General features: G+C 44.2%; 1 protein-coding gene across 4 annotated transcripts; it reads right to left on the bottom strand.

The window, feature by feature from the left end:
• Positions 1–200: 200 nt before the first annotated feature.
• On the bottom strand, positions 201–22,781 carry LOC141047090 (uncharacterized). 4 transcript variants are annotated; one of them, XM_073542054.1, is made up of 7 exons: positions 22,688–22,781; positions 16,420–16,569; positions 16,113–16,292; positions 15,907–16,030; positions 15,729–15,823; positions 15,440–15,530; positions 201–1,817 (listed from the first exon to the last, which is right to left on the bottom strand). In XM_073542054.1, the coding sequence occupies exons 1-7, from the start codon at positions 22,712–22,714 to the stop codon at positions 289–291; spliced, it is 2,196 nt and encodes a 731-aa protein (XP_073398155.1). In that variant the 5' UTR covers positions 22,715–22,781; the 3' UTR covers positions 201–288. The 4 variants fall into 4 exon arrangements, with proteins under 4 accessions (XP_073398155.1, XP_073398156.1, XP_073398153.1 ...); XM_073542055.1 differs by having other exon boundaries at positions 201–1,814; XM_073542052.1 differs by lacking the exon at positions 22,688–22,781 and adding an exon at positions 21,184–22,101.
• Between the last annotated feature and the right edge of the window lie 914 nt (positions 22,782–23,695).

Below are 23,695 nucleotides of genomic sequence, written 5' to 3'. Positions count from 1 at the left end.
TGATTAATGCTGTTTCTCCTCTCACAAAGAGATGGCCATGGATGAGAGTAAGCCAGCAGGGAGGTCTGCTAAAAGCAGCCATTCCTTGGCTCCGCCTCCCGGAAGTCCTTTAGTTTAAATTTTATACTTTTGTAAGCAAATATGAGGAATGACAAGAGACAACCTTTTTATGAAGATCCAATTTTGCTTAAAACTATTCCAACATTATGAACATAAAAAAGGCTTCTCCCCTATGTGACATTGCTGAAGTTTATTAACAGCTGATTTCCAAGTAAAATATTTCCCACATTAAGAAAATGAAAAAGGCTTCTCCTCTGTGTGACTACTCTGATGTCTAAAAAGAACCGATTTCCGGTTAAAACATTTCCCACATTCTGAACAGGAAAAAGGCTTCTCCCCTGTGTGAGTTCTCTGGTGACTAACAAGATGCTCTTTCCGGTTAAAACGTTTCCCACATTCTGAACAGGAAAAAGGCTTCTCCCCAGTGTGAGATATTTGGTGCGTAACAAGAGACAGTCTGTGACTAAAACGTTTCCCGCATTCTGAACAGGAAAACGGCTTCTCCCCTGTGTGAGTTCTCTGATGACTAACAAGATCTGATTTCTGTTTAAAATATTTCCCACATTCTGAACATGAAAAAGGCTTTTCCTCTGTGTGAGTTCTCTGGTGACTAACAAGCTGCGCTTTCCGGTTAAAACATTTACCACATTCTGAACAGGAAAAAGGCTTCTCCCCTGTGTGAGTTCTCTGGTGACTAACAAGATCTGATTTCTGTTTAAAACATTTCCCACATTCTGAACATGAAAAAGGCTTCACCTGTGTGTGAGTTCTCTGGTGATTAACAAGATGCTCTTTCCGGTTAAAACATTTCCCACATTCTGAACAGGAAAAAGGCTTCTCCCCTGTGTGAATTCTCTGGTGAGTCACAAAATGTGATTTCTGTGAAAAATATTTCCCACATTCTGAACAGGAAAAAGGCTTCTCCCCAGTGTGAGTTATTTGGTGTTTAACAAGAGACAGTTTCTGACTAAAACATTTCCCACATTCTGAACATGAAAAAGGCTTCTCCCCTGTGTGAATTCTCTGGTGAGTAACAAAACTTGATTTCTGTGCAAAATATTTCCCACATTCTGAACATGAAAAAAGCTTCTCCCCTGTGTGAATTCTCTGGTGAGTAATAAAACTTGATTTGTGTGCAAAATATTTCCCACATTCTGAACATGAAAAAGGCTTCTCCCCTGTGTGAATTCTCTGGTGAGTAACAAAACTTGATTTCCGTGCAAAATATTTCCCACATTCTGAACATGAAAAAGGCTTCTCCTCTGTGTGAGTTCTCTGGTGACTAACAAGATGCTCTTTCCGGTTAAAACATTTACCACATTCTGAACAGGAAAAAGGTTTGTCCCCTGTGTGAGTTCTCTGGTGACTAACAAGTTCTGATTTCTGCTTAAAACATTTCCCACATTCTGAACATGAAAAAGGTTTCTCCCCTGTGTGAGCTCTCTGGTGTCTAACAAAATCTGATTTATATTTAAAACATTTCCCACATTGTGAACATGAAAATAACTTCTTTGCTTTAGGAGCAGTTTGTTTTTTAATGCCTCGTTTGAGACTTTGATTTTCTTTAGCAGTCGGTAATGAATCCAAAGATGAGACCTCTTTCAAAGGATCGGATGACAGATCTTCGCTGAGAATGGATGATGGTATATCTGGAGTAAAAGCATTCACTTTATTTGTATTTTGTATGATCTCAAGATCATCAGATTTAAAAACTGAAGATGTCAGCTGTCCCTCTGATCTCCTGGTACAGTCATCTGCTAAGATAAAAAGCAATTATAATTTTTTAATGAAATATTGCCATTTATATTTTTGAACATTTCTACAAAAACTGTCCATAAAAATAGCAAGCTATGTAAAAAAGCTGTGTAAAAAAAACTTTATTTACCAAGACAATGACAGTTCACAGTCTAATAGAAAAGCTTATAGGATGAACCAGTAGTGTGTGGTGTTCAACTGTTTTGGTTTCTTTTTATTTAATATTTGGGAGGCAAGAGTGAACAATCAATGACATGTAGGCGAAAATAATACCAATTCTCATCTCACAAAAAAACAAGTCCCCACTGAGGTCCATCATCTGTCAATGGAAAAACAGAGGCTCCCACACTATTAGTGGCTCAAAGGCTGTTGAAAAGCAACAAGGTTTCTATAAAGCAATCCAGCAAAAACCGCTTTCACTTCTGAGCCTTGCAGTGTGCGCAAACAACATTTAGGATCCCTGTATTTAGCAATATTATAGTGAGAAGAATCCACTTAATTTATGGTGTAACATAAAAGCAATGGTGTATAACAGCATCCTGTAAGTGGCAGTAGATAAAACTAGTGCTGTTAATCCAGGACAGTTAATGGATCAGTCGCTACAGCACATGAAGCGGGGGTGTGGAGACCACATAAATATACGACCAATAGATCCAAAAATGGCAAAATATCTCCTTTATTAGAGAATATTGACAGAAACGGGAGAAATAGGGAACATGTGCAACAAACAAGCAGAAAAGTGCAGCAGTGCTAGAGAACGCGTAAACCTTGCCACGGCCATAAAGTATGTTACAGTATATTAGTATTAATGATCCGAGATGCAACCAGTTAATAAAGGTTTAGAATAAGTAAACATCCTGATAGACAATCCGGTGCAGTAAGGTAAAAGCTACTAATAGGAAGGATGGTAGATATACATCTATCCCTCAGGGGCATCCAATAATCACATGTACTAAGCCAGATTTGTACCCAGAAAAAATGAATATAGATGTGTATATATGTGGGTGCCGATTATAATTAAAACGCACGACCAAACTGCAAATATGGCCAATTACCATAACATCACCACAACTTCAGAGACAGAGCTGGTAATAAAGCATCACATATAGAAAGGCAACATGCCCACCCCAAAGAGGACACATAATGACACCCACTCAAATTAGAGTTAACAACTCCGGATGAATATTAACTCAGGAGACAAAAATTCGGATGGACGGGCGGTCAGCTTCTTTATGGTGTGTGTCTCCTGGAGCACAATCTGGGCACTATGTGTTGGGTAATAAAATGACAAATGTGTAATTTTCACTCTCCAACGTCCATTACGTGCTAACTGCTGGAAAGTGGCTGTGGAGTTAAAATATTCACGCCTCCTACACTCGTGATCAAAATTGTTGGTACCCCTTGTTTAATTACAGAAAATCTCACAATGGTCACAGAAATAACTTAAATCTGACAAAAGTAATCTAATATATAAAGCTCAATGTTTGTATGTATGTATGTGTCTATGTCCGAGATTGGCATCTGCACCGTCGCAGCTACAGCCACAAAATTTTGCAGAGCAGTCTCCTGCTCTCCTGCTGTCTGTCTATGAAGGACACACAGTGCATCACCCAGCTTTGCACATAGACTTGCCTCTGCACCTAGCATTCACATGGTATGTCCATCCACCCAGCTCTCCTGCTCTCCTGTGTCTGTCTATGAAGGGCACACAGTGCATCACCCAGCTTTGCACATAGACTTGCCTCTGCACCTAGCATTCACATGGTATGTTCATCCACCCAGCTCTCCTGCTCTCCTGCTGTCTGTCTATGAAGTGCACATAGTACATCACCCAGCTTTGCACACAGACTTGCCTCTGCACTTAGCATTCACATGGTATGCCTTTCAGCTAACCCCAGCTTACCCCAGTGTTATTTATGACCTTGTTTACTCTGGCTTGATCATATACATCTGGTCCACTCTTAATTGTCTGGCCAAGATGAGCAGAGACCACTCCTCTCTGCTTCACACCTGACTGCACTTAGTTGTACATATATTGCAGAGCACAAGTCTGCATAAAGACTTCAGTCTGCAGTGTGATTTCCTATTAGTGTGTTCTAGAAGTGTGAAGATTAATTTAAGAATTAAAACCAGAATTGAACCAGAAGGGAACTGAAGGTAACTGTACACAGTCACTGTAAACAATGTTTCTGTTTGTTTTCACTTTCACCCCAATAATCCTTCACTTTCTGCTAATTCCCCTAATCCCTACTCCTAGTAAGGAACTGTTCATCTCTTCTTCAATCCTCCCCATCCACCTCACCTCCGCCTCAAAACTGTTCCTTAACATACAATCCTCTGTCTCCAAACACAGACAGCCCCCTCATGCCCTCTCCTGCTCCCACCTGCTAACACTTTCTCTGCTCCTTCTCACTGCTGGTGATATCTCTCCAAATCCTGGTCCTCCTCACCACATTCCCACAGTCATTTCTACCTCCCATCCACGCTCTATCACAACCTTCCGTAACCTCTCCAACCTTATACCCATTCACCCAGCCCCCGCTTCCCCAGTCCCACTAACAGGAGCTCTGTGGAACGCTCGCTCTGTCTGCAACAAGCTTTCCTACATCCATGATCTTTTTGTTACTACCAAACTTTCCTTCCTCGCCATCACCGAAACCTGGCTCACCCCTTCTGACACAGCCTCTCCTGCTGCACTTTCGTATGGCGGCTTCCACCTTTCTCACACCCCCCGCCCCAGCAGCAAACATGGCGGAGGAGTTGGTTTTCTCCTGTCAGATACCTGCTCCTTCACCCAAATCCCACTGCCACCCTCTGTTACCCTCCCTTCCTTTGAGGTGCACTCTGTGCGCATCTACTCCCCCTCCAACCTCCAACTGGCTGTCATCTACCGCCCCCCAGGGCCAGCCACCACCTTCTTTGACCACTTCACCACCTGGTTACTTCATTTCCTTTCCGCGGACATCCCTACTATCATCATGGGCGACTTCAACATCCCCATTGACACTTCCCTCTCAGCTGCCACTAAACTTCTATCTCTCACTTCCTCCTTCGGCCTCACTCAATGGTCTTCTACAGCCACCCACAAAGATGGCCACACACTGGACCTCATCTTCGCCCGCCTCTGCTCCCTATCTAACCTCTCTAACTCACCTCTTCCTCTCTCTGACCACAACCTGCTCACATTCTCTTCCCTCTTCACTCCATGTCTACAATCCCCACCCCACAAACTTTCACACCCTCGCAGGAATCTTAAACACCTTGACCTACACTCATTCTCTGAATCCCTCCTCCCTCTTACAGATATAAGTTCCTTACACAATGCGGATGATGCTGCCGCTCTATATAACACCACAATAGCTGTAGCTTTGGAATCCGCTGCCCCACTTACACATACCAAAACTCGCAAAATCAACAGACAGCCCTGGCACACCAGCCTGACCAAAGAACTGAGGCGAGCTTTCAGGGCTGCTGAGCGCAGATGGAAAAGATCCCACTCCAACGAGCACTTCACTGCATTCAAACAGTCCCTCACTACTTTCAAGACCACACTCGCCACAGCTAAACAAACCTACTTCTCATCTCTCATATCCTCCCTGTCTCACAACCCTAAACAGTTATTCAACACCTTCAATTCTCTCCTCCGCCCCCCAGCACCTCCTCCCTCCCCACTCATCTCAGCTGAAGACTTTGCCTCATTTTTCAAGCAGAAAATTGATAACATCAGGGACAGTTTTGGTCAACAACCCCCAGAGCCCTTCCTCCCGACTTCCCAGCCCTCCACCTTCAAAACCAACTTCTCCACCATTACAGAAGATCGACTCTCCACTCTACTCTCAAGATCACATCTCACCACCTGTGCACTCGACCCGATCCCATCCCACTTCATACCAAACCTCACCACAGTCTTCATCCCAACCCTAACCCATCTCTTCAACCTATCACTAACAACTGGTGTTTTCCCCTCAAGCTTTAAACATGCCTCCATCACACCTATCCTCAAAAAGCCCTCTCTTGACCCATCCTCTGTATCTAGCTATCGCCCTATATCACTTCTCCCATACGCCTCCAAGCTACTGGAACAACACGTCTACCTTGAACTGTCCTCCCATCTCTCTTCTTGTTCCCTCTTCGACCGCTTACAATCTGGCTTCCGGTCACACCACTCCACTGAAACTGCCCTTACTAAGGTCACCAATGACCTCTTAACTGCCAAGAGCAAGCGACACTACTCTGTCCTCCTCCTCCTGGACCTGTCGGCTGCCTTTGACACAGTGGACCATTCCCTATTATTACAGACCCTCTCATCCCTCGGCATCACAGACTTGGCCCTCTCCTGGATCTCATCATACCTAACAGACCGGACATTCAGCGTCTCCCACTCACACACCACCTCCTCACCTCGCCACCTATCTGTCGGAGTCCCACAAGGTTCAGTCCTTGGGCCCCTGCTGTTCTCTATTTACACCTTTGGCCTAGGACAGCTCATAGAATCTCATGGCTTTCAGTATCATCTTTATGCTGATGACACACAGATCTACATCTCTGGACCAGATATCACCTCCCTACTAACCAGAATCCCTCAATGTCTGTCCACTATTTCATCCTTCTTCTCCACTAGATATCTGAAACTCAACATGGACAAAACAGAATTCATCATCTTTCCCCATCTCACGTGACCCCCCCTACGAACCTATCAATTACAGTAAATGACTGCCCACTCTCCCCAGTCCCACAAGCTCGCTGCCTCGGAGTAATCCTTGACGCTGATCTCTCCTTCAAACCACATATCCAAACCCTTTCCACTTCCTGCCGACTTCAACTCAAAAATATTTCACGCATCCGTTCATTCCTCACCCAAGAATCTGCAAAAACCCTAGTCCATGCCCTCATCATCTCTCGCCTTGACTACTGCAACCTCATGCTCTGTGGCCTCCCCTCAAACACTCTCGCACCCCTCCAATCTATTCTAAACTCTGCTGCCCGACTAATCCACCTGTCCCCCCGCTATTCCCCAGCTTCTCCCCTCTGTCAATCCCTTCACTGGCTCCCAATTGCCCAGAGACTCCATTACAAAACCCTAACCATGACATACAAAGCCATCCACAACTTGTCTCCTCCATACATCTGTGACCTCGTCTCCCGGTACTTTCCTGCACGCAACCTCCGATCCTCACAAGATCTGTTCCTATAAACCTGTATTCTGTGTTTCTCCTGCAAAACCTGTCTTTGAGTCTTCTGTTTGTCTGGAGGGTATTCCGGAATACCTCAAGGACTTTGAGGACGTGTTCTCCGAAAGCGAGGCCGAGGCATTACCCCCACACAGGTCATACGACTGCACCATTGACCTAATCCCTGGGGCCAAATTACCCAAAGCCCATCTATTTAATTTGTCAGGACCCGAGCGTCTGGAAATGAAAGATTATATAGCGGAAAGTCTCAGTAAAGGACATATCAGACCTTCAGTTTCCCCGATAGCAGCGGGATTCTTCTTTGTCAAAAAGAAAGATGGTGGCCTGCGTTCCTGCCTTGACTTTCGGGAGCTCAGCAAAATTACCGTCAAGACTGCATATCCCTTACCCCTGATCCCAGATTTATGCAACCAACTCTCAGGGGCAAAATGGTTCTCCAAATTGGACCTCGGGGGGGCTTATAATTTAATAATAATTAAAGAGGGGGATGAATGGAAAACTGCTTTTCTCACTACGGAGGGGCTATTTGAAAACCTAGTGATGCCGTTTGGCCTCGCTAATGCGCCAGCAGTTTTTCAGAACTTCATCAATTTGGTATTTGCGGACCTAATTGGCCGCTTTGTTGTCATTTACTCGGACGATATTTTGATTTACTCAACTGACGAGCACTCTCATTTGTCACATGTGAAAACGGTTCTTCAGAGACTCAGGGAGAATCAATTGTTTGTCAAATTGGAAAAGGGTACATTTTTTGTCCAAGAGCTGACCTTTTTAGGGCTCATTATTTCTACACAGGGGTTTCGAATGGATCCCAAGAAAGTGCAAGCCATTGCAGAGTGGTTTCAACCCCAGGACCTAAAGGGTCTTCAGCGCTTCTTGGGATTTGCTAATTAATAATAATAATAATAATAATAATAATTGTGGGGCTCACAATCTAAATTCCCTATCAGTATGTCTTTAGAATGTGGGAGGAAACCGGAGTACCCGGAGGAAACCCACGCAAACACGGGGAGAACATACAAACTCCTTGCAGATGTTGTCCTTGGTGGGATTCGAACCCAGGACCTCAGCGCTGCAAGGCTGCAGCGCTAACCACTGAGCCACCGTGCCGCCGGTTATTATTATCGGAGGTTTATCAAGGGCTTTTCACAAATAGTGAAGCCCCTCACTGATCTCACGTGTAAAGGGGCCGATATCAAAAATTGTTCCCTCCCGGCTAAACAATCCTTTATGGTTTTGAAGAATTGTCTTATGTCTGCTTCAATTTTGGTGCAACCTGATCCATCCTTGCCGTTTGTTGTGGAAGTCGATACTTCCGAGGTGGGGGTGGGAGCTGTTTTGTCTCAGGGGCCTGCTACTCTGACCAATCTTAGACCTTGTGCATTTTTCTCTAAAAAGTTCTCTCCGGCTGAGAGAAATTACGATGTGGGGAATAGGGAGCTCCTGGCAATTAAGCTGGCGTTTGAAGAATGGAGGCATTTTTTGGAGGGGGCAGAGCATCCGATTACAGTCATCATGGATCACAAAAATCTGGATTATATTAAATCAGCAAAAAGATTGACTCCCAGACAGGCTCGGTGGTCACTTTTTTTTTCTTGGTTTCAATTTTCTATTACTTTCCTGGATCTAAGAAAGTGAAGGCTGATGCTTTATCACGAAGCTTTGAACCATTGTCTGCCCCCAATCCACCGTCATCCATTCTTCAACCTGAGGTGGTTATAGCTGAACTATCGTCGGAATTGGAGCGGGAGATTGTGGGGGCTCAATCTTTGGCTCCAAGATCCAAACCTGCTCATACACTGTTTGTACCACAACATTTACGTTCTGATCTTCTACGAGAATTTCACGACTCTAAGCTGGGTGGTCACCCAGGTATCGCAGTCACATGTGAGGCAGTGAAAAGAATCTTTTGGTGGCCTTTTATGTCTGCAAAAATTAAGGATCATGTCACTGCGTGTGGGGTTTGCTCCCATTCTAAGAGCTCTCATTGCCGGCCGGCCGGGGAATTGGTACCTTTGCCTATTCCGAGAAGACCTTGGTCTCATTTGTCCATGGACTTCATCACCAATCTCCCTCCGTCGCGGGGTAACACGGTTGTTTGGGTGATTGTAGATAGATTTTCTAAGATGGCATATTTCGTACCCATGGCCAAGTTACCGTCAGCCGAGGTTCTCTCCAGACAATTTCTTTCCCAAATTGTGCGTCTCCATGGTGTACCTATAAATATTGTATCTGATTGGGGGACACAATTTGTGGTGAAATTTTGGCAAGCTTTTTGCAAAAAGTTGGGGATATCTTTGTGTTTTTCTTCTGCTTACCACCCAAAGAGCAATGGACAAACGGAACGCACCAATCAGTCTTTGGAACAGATCCTCCGGTGTTTGACTTCAACGTTGCAGGATGACTGGTGTGACACTTTGCCGTTGGCGGAGTTTGCTTTCAACAACCGAATTAACCAAACCACTGGTAGGTTACCTTTTTTTATTAATCTCGGATTGAACCCGCATTTTGGTGAGTTTTCAAGTCTCGATTCAAACTGTCCGGGGGCTGAAGAGTCGGTCAGCAGGATTAGTGATCTTTGGTCAAAGGTTCGGACAAACATTGGCAGGGCACAAGAAAGATACAAACACTTTGCTGATAATAAGAGGGACCCGGGTCAAACACTACATTGTGGGGATAAGGTGTGGCTCTCGACACGGAACATAACTTTAAAACTGCCTTCCGCCAAGTTGGGTCCCAAATTCATTGGCCCCTATGTGATTACTGAAGTAATTAACCCGGTGGCCTATCGCTTACTCCTCCCGTCGTCATTAAAATTGCATAACGTCTTCCAAAGGTCTTTACTTAAACCTGTAGGCTCGGTGGTGGAGGAACCCACGCCTGTACCGCCTCCGGTTTCGGTGGACGGCCATATGGAATTTGAGGTACAAAACATTGTGCACTTCGGTGGGTTCACGTTTCATTGCAGTACTTCATCCATTGGAAAGGGTATGGTCCTGAGGATCGATCATGGGTACCGGCCAGGTCGGTGCGCGCGGACCACCTCGTTAGAGCGTACCATGCTCGATACCCGGAAAGACCTGGGGGTCCTGAGACCCCCCGTTGAAGGAGGGGTACTGTCATGGTTTATTCAGAATGCTGGGCAGGTGGTTTAGGAGTTAAGGGAGAGAGCCTCTCTTTGGTTCCGGGGAGGGTTTTTATAGCTTCAGGTGAGCTCCCTCCCCTGTCGTTATACTCCTAGCGTGAGTGTGTCCGACCTGCTCCGTTTGTGCCTCTCGCCTGTTCCTGTACGTTTGCCTGGTGTATGACCTGTTTTGGACTCAGTTTACGTCTCTTGGATTCTGACTTTGTACCCGTCTGCCCGATCCGTGTATGACCCCTGGCTTTGTCTTGACCTCTCTACGTTTGCTCCTCTGGTACCTCTGCTGCTATCTCGTGTTCTGACCGTCTGCTTCTCCTGACTATTCTCTGATTCTCGCTCCTGTACTTCGTTGCCTGACCCGTGTATGACCCCTTGGCTTGTCTGATTACGGCTTTTGATTCATCTCTGTATAGCGCTGATTCCTGTGACCAGCGCTTCTGCATCTCGGAGGTGAGCTCCGCCCACCCCCTTGACGTGTGGTCACATGGTAGGAAGGTCCTGCGAGCACTGAGCGCTTCTCTGCTGCTCCTCCCCTGCCACAGGTCCTGGAGCAGGATTTCTCACCTGACGCTGTGCTCCTGCCCAGCTTCCATGACTACCGCGCCTCCAGTGCACTATCTATCTGAACAGGGATCACTGCCACCTGTCAGGCATGCCACTCCTGACTGCTGTCACGGTAAGCGTGACATGTGGAGGAGATATTAAGAAGGTACTCTCACAGATGGAATCAAGATGGATTTGGAAATTGCAGACAGTACGCCCCAAAGGTTTAAACGAAATTCTGAGCTATGCTCCCTTTTTGTGAATAAATATATTGATTCACTTGTTTTTAATTCTAATTTTTGTGTGTAATTATTGTTTTTGTATTTTTTAGTGTTATTCTTTGGTCGCCTCGCCTATACTTGCTATAGGAGAATCATTTTTACCACCATTTTGTTTTCCACTTGTGGATGTCCGGTTCCTTCTACGTAATCATTGAATGGAGTCCATCTAAGCTCTTTGGTTGTCGACACTTGTTATTGGAGGGTTATCTTCTGTTTTTTTCCATTTGTGGATCCATACCTTAAATTTTGAATTGTGAAATTATTTTCTCCTTTATACTATTGCTGCACCAGAAATTTATTAATGTTATTAATTAGAATAAATAGCTTTCTTGATATACAAAATTACTTTTGTACTTGCACTTTATATATTCTTTGTATGAAATTATTGCCTTCATGTGCTCTCTGACATGAAACATGTAGCTATTGTTACCAGCTATATACTTATATATGAAATACTGTTTTTCACCCAGTGGATGTGTTTTTTGCTTTTCCATTTTGAGTATGATTTGCCATCTCTGTTTTATCTTGTATTACATGTCTTAATAAAATATATTTTTATCCTTATTGGAGGAACTTTCTCTCTTTGGTAACAGGTAGCTAGAAGAGCTGGGTGCACTATTCTTGCTGTTGTTAGGAAAGCTGGGTGCACTGTGTCCTGCCTGTGTCGTGGAAGAGCGGCGCTATTTGTCTGTAGTGGGCACGGAGGTGTCCGTTCATGTCAGCTTTGAGACATACGCGGCGCCGGTGGGAGGCGTCCGATGTCTCGTCACGCGGAGACCGCCACCAGAGACACGTGGCAATGCTGTTGAAGCCTTGCAGCCTGAAGGGAGTGGGTGGAGTTTGTTTATAATGTATCAGGAAGCTGATACAAAGTAACTAGGTTTTTGAGCTCCTAGCACTGACCTCCATAAGTCCCTCTGTATCAGCACGTAACTAAGGATTCCGGAGGCTTCATGGGGCTAAGTATGTGCAATAATAGTGTACACCAGATGCTGCCCCGGCTGGTGGCAGGTCTATGGAATATTATTACCAAGTGACCAAAGCTGTATAACCGTGTATAGTAGGATTTAGGTCAGGGCTCAAAGAAGGCCACTTCAGAATAGTCCAATGTTTTCTTCTTAGCCATTCTAGGGTGTTTTTAGCTGTGTGTTTTGAGTCATTATCCTGTTGCAAGACCCATTACCTGCGACTGTGACCAAGCTTTCTGACACTGGGTAGCACATTTACCTCTAGAATCCCTTGATAATCTTGAGATTTCATTGTACCCTGCACAAATTCTAGACACCCTGTGCCAGATATGCTGCAAAGTTGCCCCAGAACATAAGAGTCTCCTCCATGTTTCACAGTAGGGACAGTGTTCTCTTCATGATATGCTTCAATTTTCCAACTGTGAACATAGAGCTGAGGTGCCTTGCCAAAAAGTTCCATTTTTGTCTCGTCTGTCCATAGGACATTCTCCCAGTAGCTTTGTGGCTTGTCAACATGTAGTTTGGCAAATTCCAGACTGGCTTTTTTATGATTTTTTTTTCAACAATGGTGTCCTCCTTGGTTGTCTCCCATGAAGTACACTTTGGCTCATACAACTACGGATGGTGGAATCTTACACTGATGTTCCTTGAGCTTGAAGTTCACCTTTAATCTCCTTAGAACCTTTTCTGGGCTCTTTTTTAACCATTGGTATTATCTGTCTCTTTGATTTGTCATCAATTTCCCTCCTGAGACCACGTCCAGAGAGGTTGGCTACAGTCCTGTGAAGCTTAAATTTTGGAATAATATGTGCAACTGTAGGCACAGGAACATCAAGCTGCTTGGAGATGGTCTTATAACTTTTATCTTTAACATGTTTGTCTATAATTTTCTTTCTAATCTCCTGAGAAAACTCTTTCCTTCGCTTCCTCTTGTACATGTCGAGTGTAATACACACCATGTCACCAAACAGCACAGTGAGTAGCCCTATATACAGGCCCTCTCACTGATTCCAAGATTGTAGACCTGTCATAAGCCAATATAGACCCATATGTAATCAGAGCACCACATAAAACCCCACCCACAACCATGCACACAGCCCCGCCTCAGAGCACGGGAATCTCATTAATTGAAAACTACAAATAAAGATTAAACAACAACCACAAAATGGATTTCATCACCAGGTATCAATGTAATCAGTATAATGGCGCTGACCTGATACTGTTTGTAGATAACGATGCACAATGCTGCTGACAGGTTCAGTTTAAATTTAGATCTTAGGCAGTTGGAAGAGGCGATGGAGAGCTTTTTTTTTAAGACTATCAGGAAGTTACAGACTCACATAAGTGAGGCAGGCCAATCCCACCATAATCAAACTATCATACAGAATGAACATGTATAAAAAGACATAGAATAAAAATTATGTTACATCCCCAACAATAAGGTATGTATGAGGGGAGAACTCCAACACTAAACGAGACTTACACTCATTTATGGTGGACCATTGGCGCTATTATGATCAGAAGAGTAGAGAAAGTAATAGCATCCCTAATTTCAGGATATATTGTGCAGTAATCCAAATTCCTTAGGATCAAAAACAGAATAGAATAGAATTTATGATGTGGAGTGAATCTGTGGTGACCTTGAGGGTTCAGTCGCCACAGAGGTACTGCACCTCAGCTAGAGGTGTGGTACTCCACTCTCAGGTAAGGAGGGGGCACTATCCAGAACCCACACACTTACATCCAACACTGTTCCTCTCAGGGCCCGGGAGGAGCTAAGTAGAGTGTGTAGGTGGAGAAAGAAAAAGGGGAGGAGTCAGAGGGAGTTGTCATGGAAACAGGAGTCAGATGGAGGGAAGTAGACAGTTGGTGTCGGGGACTGAAGGAGAGAGGAGCACGACCCTACACTAGCATAGCATGAGAGAAAAGAGGAGAGAAGGAAGGGGTCCTAGGGGCATGAGAAGTGAGGAATCCACCCGTGCCACCCAAATCCATGCCGACAGTAGTCGGGTGGAGGGACCTGGTCGCAATAGGGGACCGGCCCCAGACTAGTGGAGAAACTGAGGACTCAGCTAGCTAACCGGAGGCTGCGGTATCTGCATGTGCTGCAGCCACATCCCCACACAATCACTGAAAAGGCAGCCGTATAGGATCAAGGGGACCAAAAGCATGTTGCCTGAGAGGATCCGGGGCTGCTGGCTTGGGACACTTTGTGTGAAGGTGCAGGGCAGGAGAGGAGGGAGCCAGTGCAGTGAGACGGCTAGGGAAGGAACATCTGAAGGGGGTTCTGACATGGTGTACCCCAAATTAATTGAGAGCTGGCTGGACCACAGACCCGCAGGACACAGCACCCCGGCTGGGGAATGTAACTGGAGAACTGTGAGTAAAAGTGTGGAAACTGCAGTCCGCTGTGTCCTTGGATTTATTTACTGCATCATCTGCCTTGCACCACAACAACCACCATCATCATCTCTAACATATATAACTGCCCTGGGACCTAGCTCTGCCAATGGAGAGCTGTAACAACTCTGCTGCATCACCAACGATCTCTTTTGCAGCGTCGGCTATCACCTTCATTGCCAAACACAACAGGTGGCATCACGAATATATTTCCCCATAAACTATAACCCCCATCTTTTATTTACATTGCACTCCAGGGTCATGGACCGGGTCACCGCTGCCGTGACATATGCCCGGAAGGACTGACTGGCCCGGTACCGAGTAACCCCAGCCATAAAGGGCACTGCAAACTTATGAAACCAAGGCTCAAGCCATGCCAACACATCTCTTGCAGGCGTGAATAAATGTATTTTACAGTCAGCAGCCACACACAGCTTAGAGATACATCATGGCACAGGTGTAATGTTTTACTTGTAGTTTATCATAATGCTCCTTGAAATTTGTTAGTTTTAATACAAGTTGTATAGTCAGGATAAAGGGAAACTCTGTTGCTATTGTCCAGAAATTCACTTTTGGCCTCACTGCACTTTTAATGTCGATCACAGAAGCAAAGTTTGGCCAGAAAGATTGGACCTGGTCTTGTAGGGACCATATGAGCACATTCAGCAGCACAGAAAGGAGAGAAGATAGAGTCATCCAATAAGATAGCAGGCATCTAGGAAGCCAACAGCACCATTACCCTCCGTTTTCTATTACAAACCCATCATAATACTTTAAATTCAAGTGATTTTCTATCTTTTCTGCACATTCTACATACGCTTTCATTCGACTTTATAGTTTACAGATCTGGGCAGGCGAGGGTCAGTATCTTTTAATCCCTGGGGGTAGGTGGATCCTCCAGGTCGTAAGTTCTATAGAAAAGGACTTTCAATGCCCAAAGTCAAATGAACAGTTTTAGGTGGAGGAGAATGTTGTGGTCAGGAGGGAAAATGATGATGACACAATTGTGATATGACTGTACTATATGACCAATAAAGCCACCACAGCGGTGACTGAGAAGAATCTGTGACTTCTCTGCATTTAATGGTTGCTGCTCACCTGGGTAGTCATATGTAGGAATCTCCTGTTTACACCGCTCATCACCCCTCACATATGTCTCTGTAGTATTAATATGGGTCAGATTTTCACCCTAAAATAAATAATGTAAAAGTCACAGACAGATGGAGAAGTCACATCTATAATCAGCTCTAATCCTGCCATCTCCACCGTTCTCATTACACAAGTATAAAACATATAATACTGGTGGATGAAACAAGACTGAGCACAAGACCTTCACAGCCGTCTACACATCACAGGGGAGATCTCATGACACCTTCTCTCCATCTACCTGATGATCCTGAGGAACATTGGGATCTTCTTGTTTATAGTCCTGTAGAAGAGGACAGGGACATCTCTCTGGTGTTGTCATCTTACTGGATAGAACTGGAGGATACACATACAGGGACTGAATTAATTCATAACATACAGATAATTATAGGCCGTGTGTATATAGTTCTGTATATTACCTGGTGATGTGAGAGGCTGGGGAACATCCATCATGACGTCCTTGTACAGATTTTTGTGTCCTTCTAAATACTCCCACTCCTCCATGGAGAAAAAGACAGCGACATCCTGACACCTTATAGGAACCTGACACATACAAAGATACCGTCATCCCCCGATCCCTTGATAGCATTACTGTATAATGTCCCAGTATTCCCACCAGTGTCACCTCTCCAGTCAGCAGCTCAATCATCTTGTAGGTGAGTTCTAGGATCTTCTGGTCATTGATGTCCTCATGTATCAGAGGGTGAGGTGGAGGCCCTTTGATTGGGCTCAAGGGTCTTCCCCATTTGTCAGACACAGGGTTCTGATAGGGTTCACTAGAGGTCTTCTTCACTATTGTGTAATCCTGGTTATGGAAAGACAGTAATAAATCTTACTACAGACATTTCCAGAGTCCTCACCTCTCCAGTTCTGTCCATCTGTTATTCCCATAGATAGGAATGATGTAATGTGATGTCATCAGAATCTCTCACCTCTCCAGTAAGCCGGAAGAGGATCTCTAGGGTGAGGTGTAATATCCTCTCCGCCATCTTGTCTCTGTCCATATCCATCTTTGATGGGTAAATCAGGAAAATTCTATTACACGGAAGATCTTCACTGAGAGGAACCGATATTGTAGAGACCTGAATGAGAAGATGAGCTGAATTATTTTACAGTATTTAGTTTTCTTCTTTACATCTACTAATAAAACCTATTTATTTTTAATCCGTTTTTTCCTTGCTCAGCATGGTTTGGGAGACCCCACCCCTCTCTTGTGTGACATGCACATAAATGAGCTGCCATAAACCACAAGCCCATATACTAGGAGGCGCCTGTCTGCATCCTGCTCATTTAGACACTGTTCACATGTTCAGGTTTTAAATACATTAGATAGGGACTGCTCCGTGAAGGGTTACCGTGACGTGGTGGAGCAGTTGGGCATATATTTTTTGCAAAAAACGTATCAACTAAATACCCTGTATTTGTTATACAGCACTTGCTGATTACTGCCATACTTTTTACTGCAGAGTATTTTTGCAAATTTGTCATTTTGTATTTTCTTGTTGTTTTTACTAATAAAACCTATATATTTAGGCCACAGACAACAAGCAGTTTCTTCCTCGGAGTCGGCAGCTGAATACGTTTCTCATAGACTCATCTTCCATAACGCTAATTCTCGTCTCATTTACCGACACTGGAATCGGCATTAGCAATACTGCAGGAGATATTCATTACACGTGACAGGAGAAATAACTACTTCATGATGAGGACGACATCTTCATCTTCTACTACGGCTCCAGAAACATATTTGTCCAGAGTCCGTCACTGACTCCATCCCCACCGGCCGTCTATATGAAGGTTTCCCGTCTTCCCCGCACTGTAATCTTCTATCACGTTACATCTCATGTCTGATTCACACACAGAAGTTTGAGGCTTTTAGAAAAGCTTTTTTTTTTACTTTGAACAAACAACATGGACAGAAATGATCTGATCCCAAAGTCTCCATGTACAGTGTCTTATGGGATTTATTTCTGGGCTTAGGCTAATTTCACATTAGTGTTTTTTTGCATAGCACATCATGCGTTTTTGCATGCGTTTGCGTTTTTTATGTGCATTCATTCTCTAGGGTTTAAAACCTGTGTCTACACATTTTTACGCCAAAAACGCATGTGCACGAAAACGCAGACGAAGGCATGTCCATGTGCACGCCTGCATTCCCATAGACTGTAATGCATTATTTTGTTGCGTTGGGTGCACATACGATTTTTTTAAGCTTTTGGCAGACCCAAAAATACAACAGGTTGCATCGAATACGTCTAGATGCACACCTGGAAAAAGCGCATGAGCACGATAAAGCAGACGAACGCGTGCAAGCGCTAGACCATGCGCCCGCCATGTCAAACATAGGGGCGCATGGCGCATGCGATCAATAGCGCACGATGCGCTGCGCGAAAAAATGCTACTGTGAAACCAGCCTTAGGCTTTCCTATATTATACGAAATACACCAGAACAAAACAAGATAAAATGTTTCAAAAGAAAATTGGCTCCAACAATTCTTGTAAAAATGAAAAAAAAAAGAAGACACATTTTATTATTTTTTAACTAGTGAAACTTTTTTTTTTTTTTTTTTATAAATTAACCCTTTTGGGCCCCAGAACATAGATGTACACCGCAGGGACAGCACAGGTGCAGCTGCAGCAAAACCCCTGGCAGTTTCATGATTGGAATACAAGGCTAGATGGATACAACTTATGTGCAAGAAACAGACTTGATAAACGAGGAGGAGGTGTCGCATTGTATGTTAGAAACGCGTATATCTGCACAGAGATTGAAGCTTCAGAGACTGAGAGTTCTGTGGAAACTGTTTGGGTAAGAATACAAAGACAGAATAATTCAACGGACACCACTGTAGGCATTTACTACAGGCTGCCTGTGCAAGCTGAAGATATGGATGAACTCTTTATGCATCAAATGGTCAAGTTCTCCAAAAAATATGACATAGTGGTCATTGGAGATTTCTACTATCCAGACATTTATTGGGAATCTCTCTCAGGCAAAACTAACAGGTCAAGGAAATTCTTATCCTCTCTTGCTGACAACTTTATCTTCCAAAAGGTAAGGGAGAAAACAAGGGGAACTGCTACCTTAGATCTAATCCTTATGAAAAGGGAGGAAATGGTTGAGGAGGTAATAGTGGTTGAGACCCTAGGAGGTTGTGGCCATGAATTTTGGATAGCTAGAGGAGGAAGACCTGTGAAGACTCAGACTTCAATGTTAGATTTTAGAAAGGCAGATTTTAACGGAGTCAGAAAGAGAATCGGAGGGATCCAATAGCTGGATATCCTTAAGGACAAAAATGTCCAGGAAGGATGGGAAATCTTGGAAAATGAGATTCTCAAAGCACAATTCCAAAAAGAGGGAAGAATAGGAAGCATTTAAGGAAACCAGGATAGATGAACACAGAACTTAAACACATGCTAAAAAGGAAGAAAGATATGGTTATCAAATGGAAAGAGGGAGGCATATCTAAGGAAGAATATAATGCTGTCAGCAGAAGCTACAGGTCACAAATCAGACTAATAAAGCTGACAATGAATTAAGGCTTGCAAAAGATGTCAAAAGCAATAAAAAAGGATTTTGGGGGATATGTCACAAGTAAAACAAAAGTCAAAAATGCTATAGGATTTATACAGAAAGAAAATGATGAAATGGTAAGAAAGGATGTTGAGAAGGCCGAACATTTAAATTCCTATTTTGCATCTGTTTTCTCTCAGAAAGGAAATGTAACCAACTGATCTTCGATGTCATAATAAGGGAATAGAAGAATCCAGGATATCTATAAGCAGAAAGATAGTGAGGAAACACTTAGCTAACATAAAATAATTCAAATCTCCAGTTCCAGATGAATTATACCCCAGAGTACTGAAGGAGATAGCAGAAGAAATTTTTGAACCACTCTCCAAAATCAATGAAAATTCTTGGAGAACAGAAGTCCAAGAAGACTGGAGAAGAGCAAATGTTGTTCCTATCTTCAAAAAGGGGAAGAAGGTGGACCCAGGGAACTATAGACCGGTGAGTCTGACTTCTATACCAGGAAAGAACTTTGAACAAATTATTAAACAACATGTATGCATGTACCTGGATAAGAAAGAACTCATCCCATCGTGGTATGCATGGTACCCCCTCATCCCTATCGTGATATGCATGGTGCCCCCACCCCCCCAATCCTGGTATACATGTTCCTCTCACCCCCCAATCCTGGTATGCATGGTCCCCTCACCCCCTTATCCTGGTATGCATGGTGTTTTCACCCCCCAATCCTGATATGCATGGTCCCCTCACCCACCTATCCTGGTATGCATGGTCCTCTCACCCACCTATCCTGGTATGCATGGCCCCCTTACCCCCTTTCATGGTAAACATGTTCCCCTCACCCCCCAATCCTGATATGAATGGTCCCCCTCACTCCTATTAAACTGCACACATTGAAAAAAAAAAAAAAAATTATACTCACCTTGTGGTGCCGAACTCGGCACCTGTGCAGCCTTCGCTTTCCACCGCCATGTTCTTGAAGACACACTGCAGTGTGTCTTCAAGAACATGGCGGCGGAAAGTGCGGACTGCGCAGGCGCCGATTCATGTCTGGAGTGGGCGGGTTGTGGTGCCGGACTCGGCTCCTGTGCAGTCCTCGCTTTCCGCCGCCATGTTTTTGAAGTTACACTGCAGTGTGTGTTCAACAAAATGGCGGCGGTAAGCGTGGACTGTGCAGGCGCCGCTACAACATGCTCACTCCAGACACCTGAAGACGCAATACTCCACCGGCAACAGCAGCACCGGGTTCGGTAAGGTGTTACGGAGATCCCGGTATGCGTTCAGTGCTTACCGCGATCTCCTGTGGGTCTGCGTCACTCTGTGGGGGATGCGTCACTCTGGGTCCAGACTGCGCAGGCATGTCGCACTTGCACAGTCTATAGAGGCTTCAGACAGAGTGACGCTTAGCCCGTTATATTATAGATATTCATTTATATTTGGTGACGTCATATCTCTCAACTCTGCAGACCGCATGCTGCAGTTGTACTTGGCAGGCCTGGACCAGATGGTATGGAGATGAATGAGGGATACCAAAAGTTCAAAAATAAACTTTTCTTTACTTAACAAGAACTTGATGAGAAGTATATACATCAGATACATGTGATCGTACATAACTTTTGTTTTAAGCCAAATAGTCCAGCAAACCTAAGCTAAGGACCTCGCCCTGCTCTTTGTCTCCACTATTCTCTCTGCTGGCAATCCAGATTCTCACTGCCATTTTATCTTTGCTTTCCATCAGAATGTACTATCTGATGTCTCCCTCCTGGCACACAACACCATATCATTTCAGGACTGCAACCAGGCAGACCAAAGGTCTGTATTTCTCACTTATTTATCCCCATCTGACTCATCACAAGGAATTTGTTCTCCTGTGTGCCCACGTAGCTCAGAATGAAAGCTCCCACACAGTATGATGGCCGCCACAGACAGCACACAGTGTGACGGCCCCTACTGCACCTCACACAGTATTATGGCCACCACAACCTTCCACAGAAAATAAGGACCCAAAGTCAGTATGGAGGCATTTACAGTCCACCACAACCCCTTACTCAGCATAATGACCCCTACCAGCCACACATTCAGTATGAGAGTCCCAACAACTCCTCTCTTAATATTAAGCCCCCACAATTCCTGGTATTTAAAAAAAACCACACACACTACTCACCCAACCCTGTTCCCAAGGTGCAATACTCCAGTTTGTGCAGTGCGAGTACTGAGGCTCCAAACTACAGATGTTATGTAGTGACATCATTGTGCTAGTAGTGCACGGAGTCTCAGAATTACACAGGTGGATCAGGAGTTTTCGACTCCCCGATTCACTATTCTATTCACCATCATGGAAGTGTGGATATATCTGAAATTTTTATGATGGGAAGGAGAGGGTGACCAATGCCAAATCCCACTAGTCCTCTCAATTCATGGGCATCATAGCAACCGAGTGGGCTACCTTTATGGAAGATACACTCTGTCTATTCAACTATTGTATGGAATATATCTCATAGATCCTGGGTTCATTAGTATCTGCACCAAGAATGAGGCTAAGTGAGTATTTGTTAATTATCTTTGAGGTTTTTGGTGGGGTGGATGTTACCATATTGTGCACGTAGGTGGCAGTACTATGGGAACATTAGAAAATGGGGAAAGGCAGTACTGTTTGTGAGGGGGATGGCAGTCCTGTGGAAACTTTATCCTGTGTGTATGGCAAGCTGTTATTGTGGGAACATTATACTATGTAGGGGGATAGCGGTACAGTGGGAACATTATACTGTGTGTGGTGGGATGATGGTACAGTGAAAAGATTATAGTATGTGTGGGGGTATGGCGATACTGTGGAAATATCTTTTGTGTGAGACATGCCAGTACTGTGGAAACTTTATACTGTGTTTTTGCAACATTTACACTGCATAACAGGCATAATGGGGGCATTACACTGTGTGGGGGCATATATACTGCATAATAGGGGATGTCGGTACTGTGGGAACATTATACTGTGTGGGGGGGATCATACGTATTGTATAAGGGGCATAATGGGGGAATTATACTGTCTGGGGGCATCATATATACTGCATAAGGGGCATAATGGGGGCATTACACTGTGTGGGGGCATCATATATACAGCATAAGGAGCATAATGGAGGCATTACACTGTGTGGGGCATCATATATACTGCATAAGGGGCATAATGGGGGCATTACACTGTGTGGGGGCATCATATATACTGCATAAGGGGCATAATGGGGGCATTACACTGTGTGGGGGCATCATATATACTGCATAAGGGGCATAATGGGGGCATTACACTGTGTGGGGGCATCATATATACTGCATAAGGGGCATAATGGAGGCATTACACTGTGTGGGGGCATCATATATACTGAATAAGGGGCATAATGGGGGCATTACACTGTCTGGGGGCATCATATATACTGCATAAGGGGCATAATGGGGACAATACACTGTGTGCGGCCAAGAAAGGGGCTCTGTACTATGAGAACAATCCGTTTCCTCCCTTCCTGTCTTCCATAGTTGGGTCGTATGTATCTATTACAGGAAACAGAACAAAAACGTAATGATTCTTATAAAGTGGCAACAAAAACACCAAAAGCATCTCAGTGGTGAAGGGGTTAATGTCCCCTCACGCTCAGTAATGGGGAATCTCCCGCACCTACCTCCACCCGCAGAGAAGCACTCCACATATATGGCTGCTCAGTGCGCACAGGACCTGTGATGAGGTCACAGGAGGGGAGGAGTCAGGGGTCACATGATCTCCGGAGTGCAGACATGGAGACTTCTCCTCCTCAGTCAAATATTCAGGATTGAGAGTCCTCAGTAGTTGATACCTTTTAATGGCTAACTGAAAAGATGGTAACACATTGCAAGCTTTTGAGACTACTCAGGTCTCTTCATCAGGCTAGACTAATACAAAATCTGAAGTCACATATTTATGCACAATACAGCCTAGAAAAAATGCAATAGATAAGACAAGTGACGTGAAGCAGAACTATCAATATGGGAGAGGGAGAAACCTAAATATAAACATTGGACCAGTTCATAGATAAGGAGTCTGGATGTTTTATGGTCCTCTGATTGGGGTCTAGTTCTGTGTTGCCCCGCAAGGTTTTAAAAGGAAATTCCTTAATTGATGTAAAAAGACATAAATCCATGCGACACATTCATTCCAGCACTGAGAGTGTCAAAGTTCGTCATAAATTTGTACTCCCAAACTCGTCTCTCTCTCTGAGAATTGAAGTTACCTTTCAATACCAGTAATTTCATATCCACGCTGCTGTGATCAGGGATACAGAAATGTTTGCCACAGGTAGATCCATTCTTTTTTCTCTTATTGTGTGACGATGAGCATTCATCCTTGTTCTAAGCTTTTGCCCTGTCTCCCCCACATACAGACCCCCAGTTGGACATTTAGTACAAATAATTAAGTACACCACATTAGATGTAATGCAGGTGAAAGTACCTGGGATCTTGTAGTCCTGATGTGAGTTGGGGATCTTTATCTTGTCCGTGGTCATTATAAATGGACAGGTTTTACATTTTTTCTGGTTGCACGGAAAGCAGAAAAAATGTAAAACCTGTCCATTTATAATGACCACGGACAAGATAAAGATCCCCAACTCACATCAGGACTACAAGATCCCAGGTACTTTCACCTGCATTACATC

Source organism: Dendrobates tinctorius, unplaced genomic scaffold (assembly GCF_039654945.1).
Source record: "Dendrobates tinctorius isolate UK_male_01 unplaced genomic scaffold, ASM3965494v1 ptg000126l, whole genome shotgun sequence".
NCBI lineage: Eukaryota > Metazoa > Chordata > Amphibia > Anura > Dendrobatidae > Dendrobates > Dendrobates tinctorius.
This window is presented reverse-complemented; position numbering and strand designations above follow the sequence as displayed.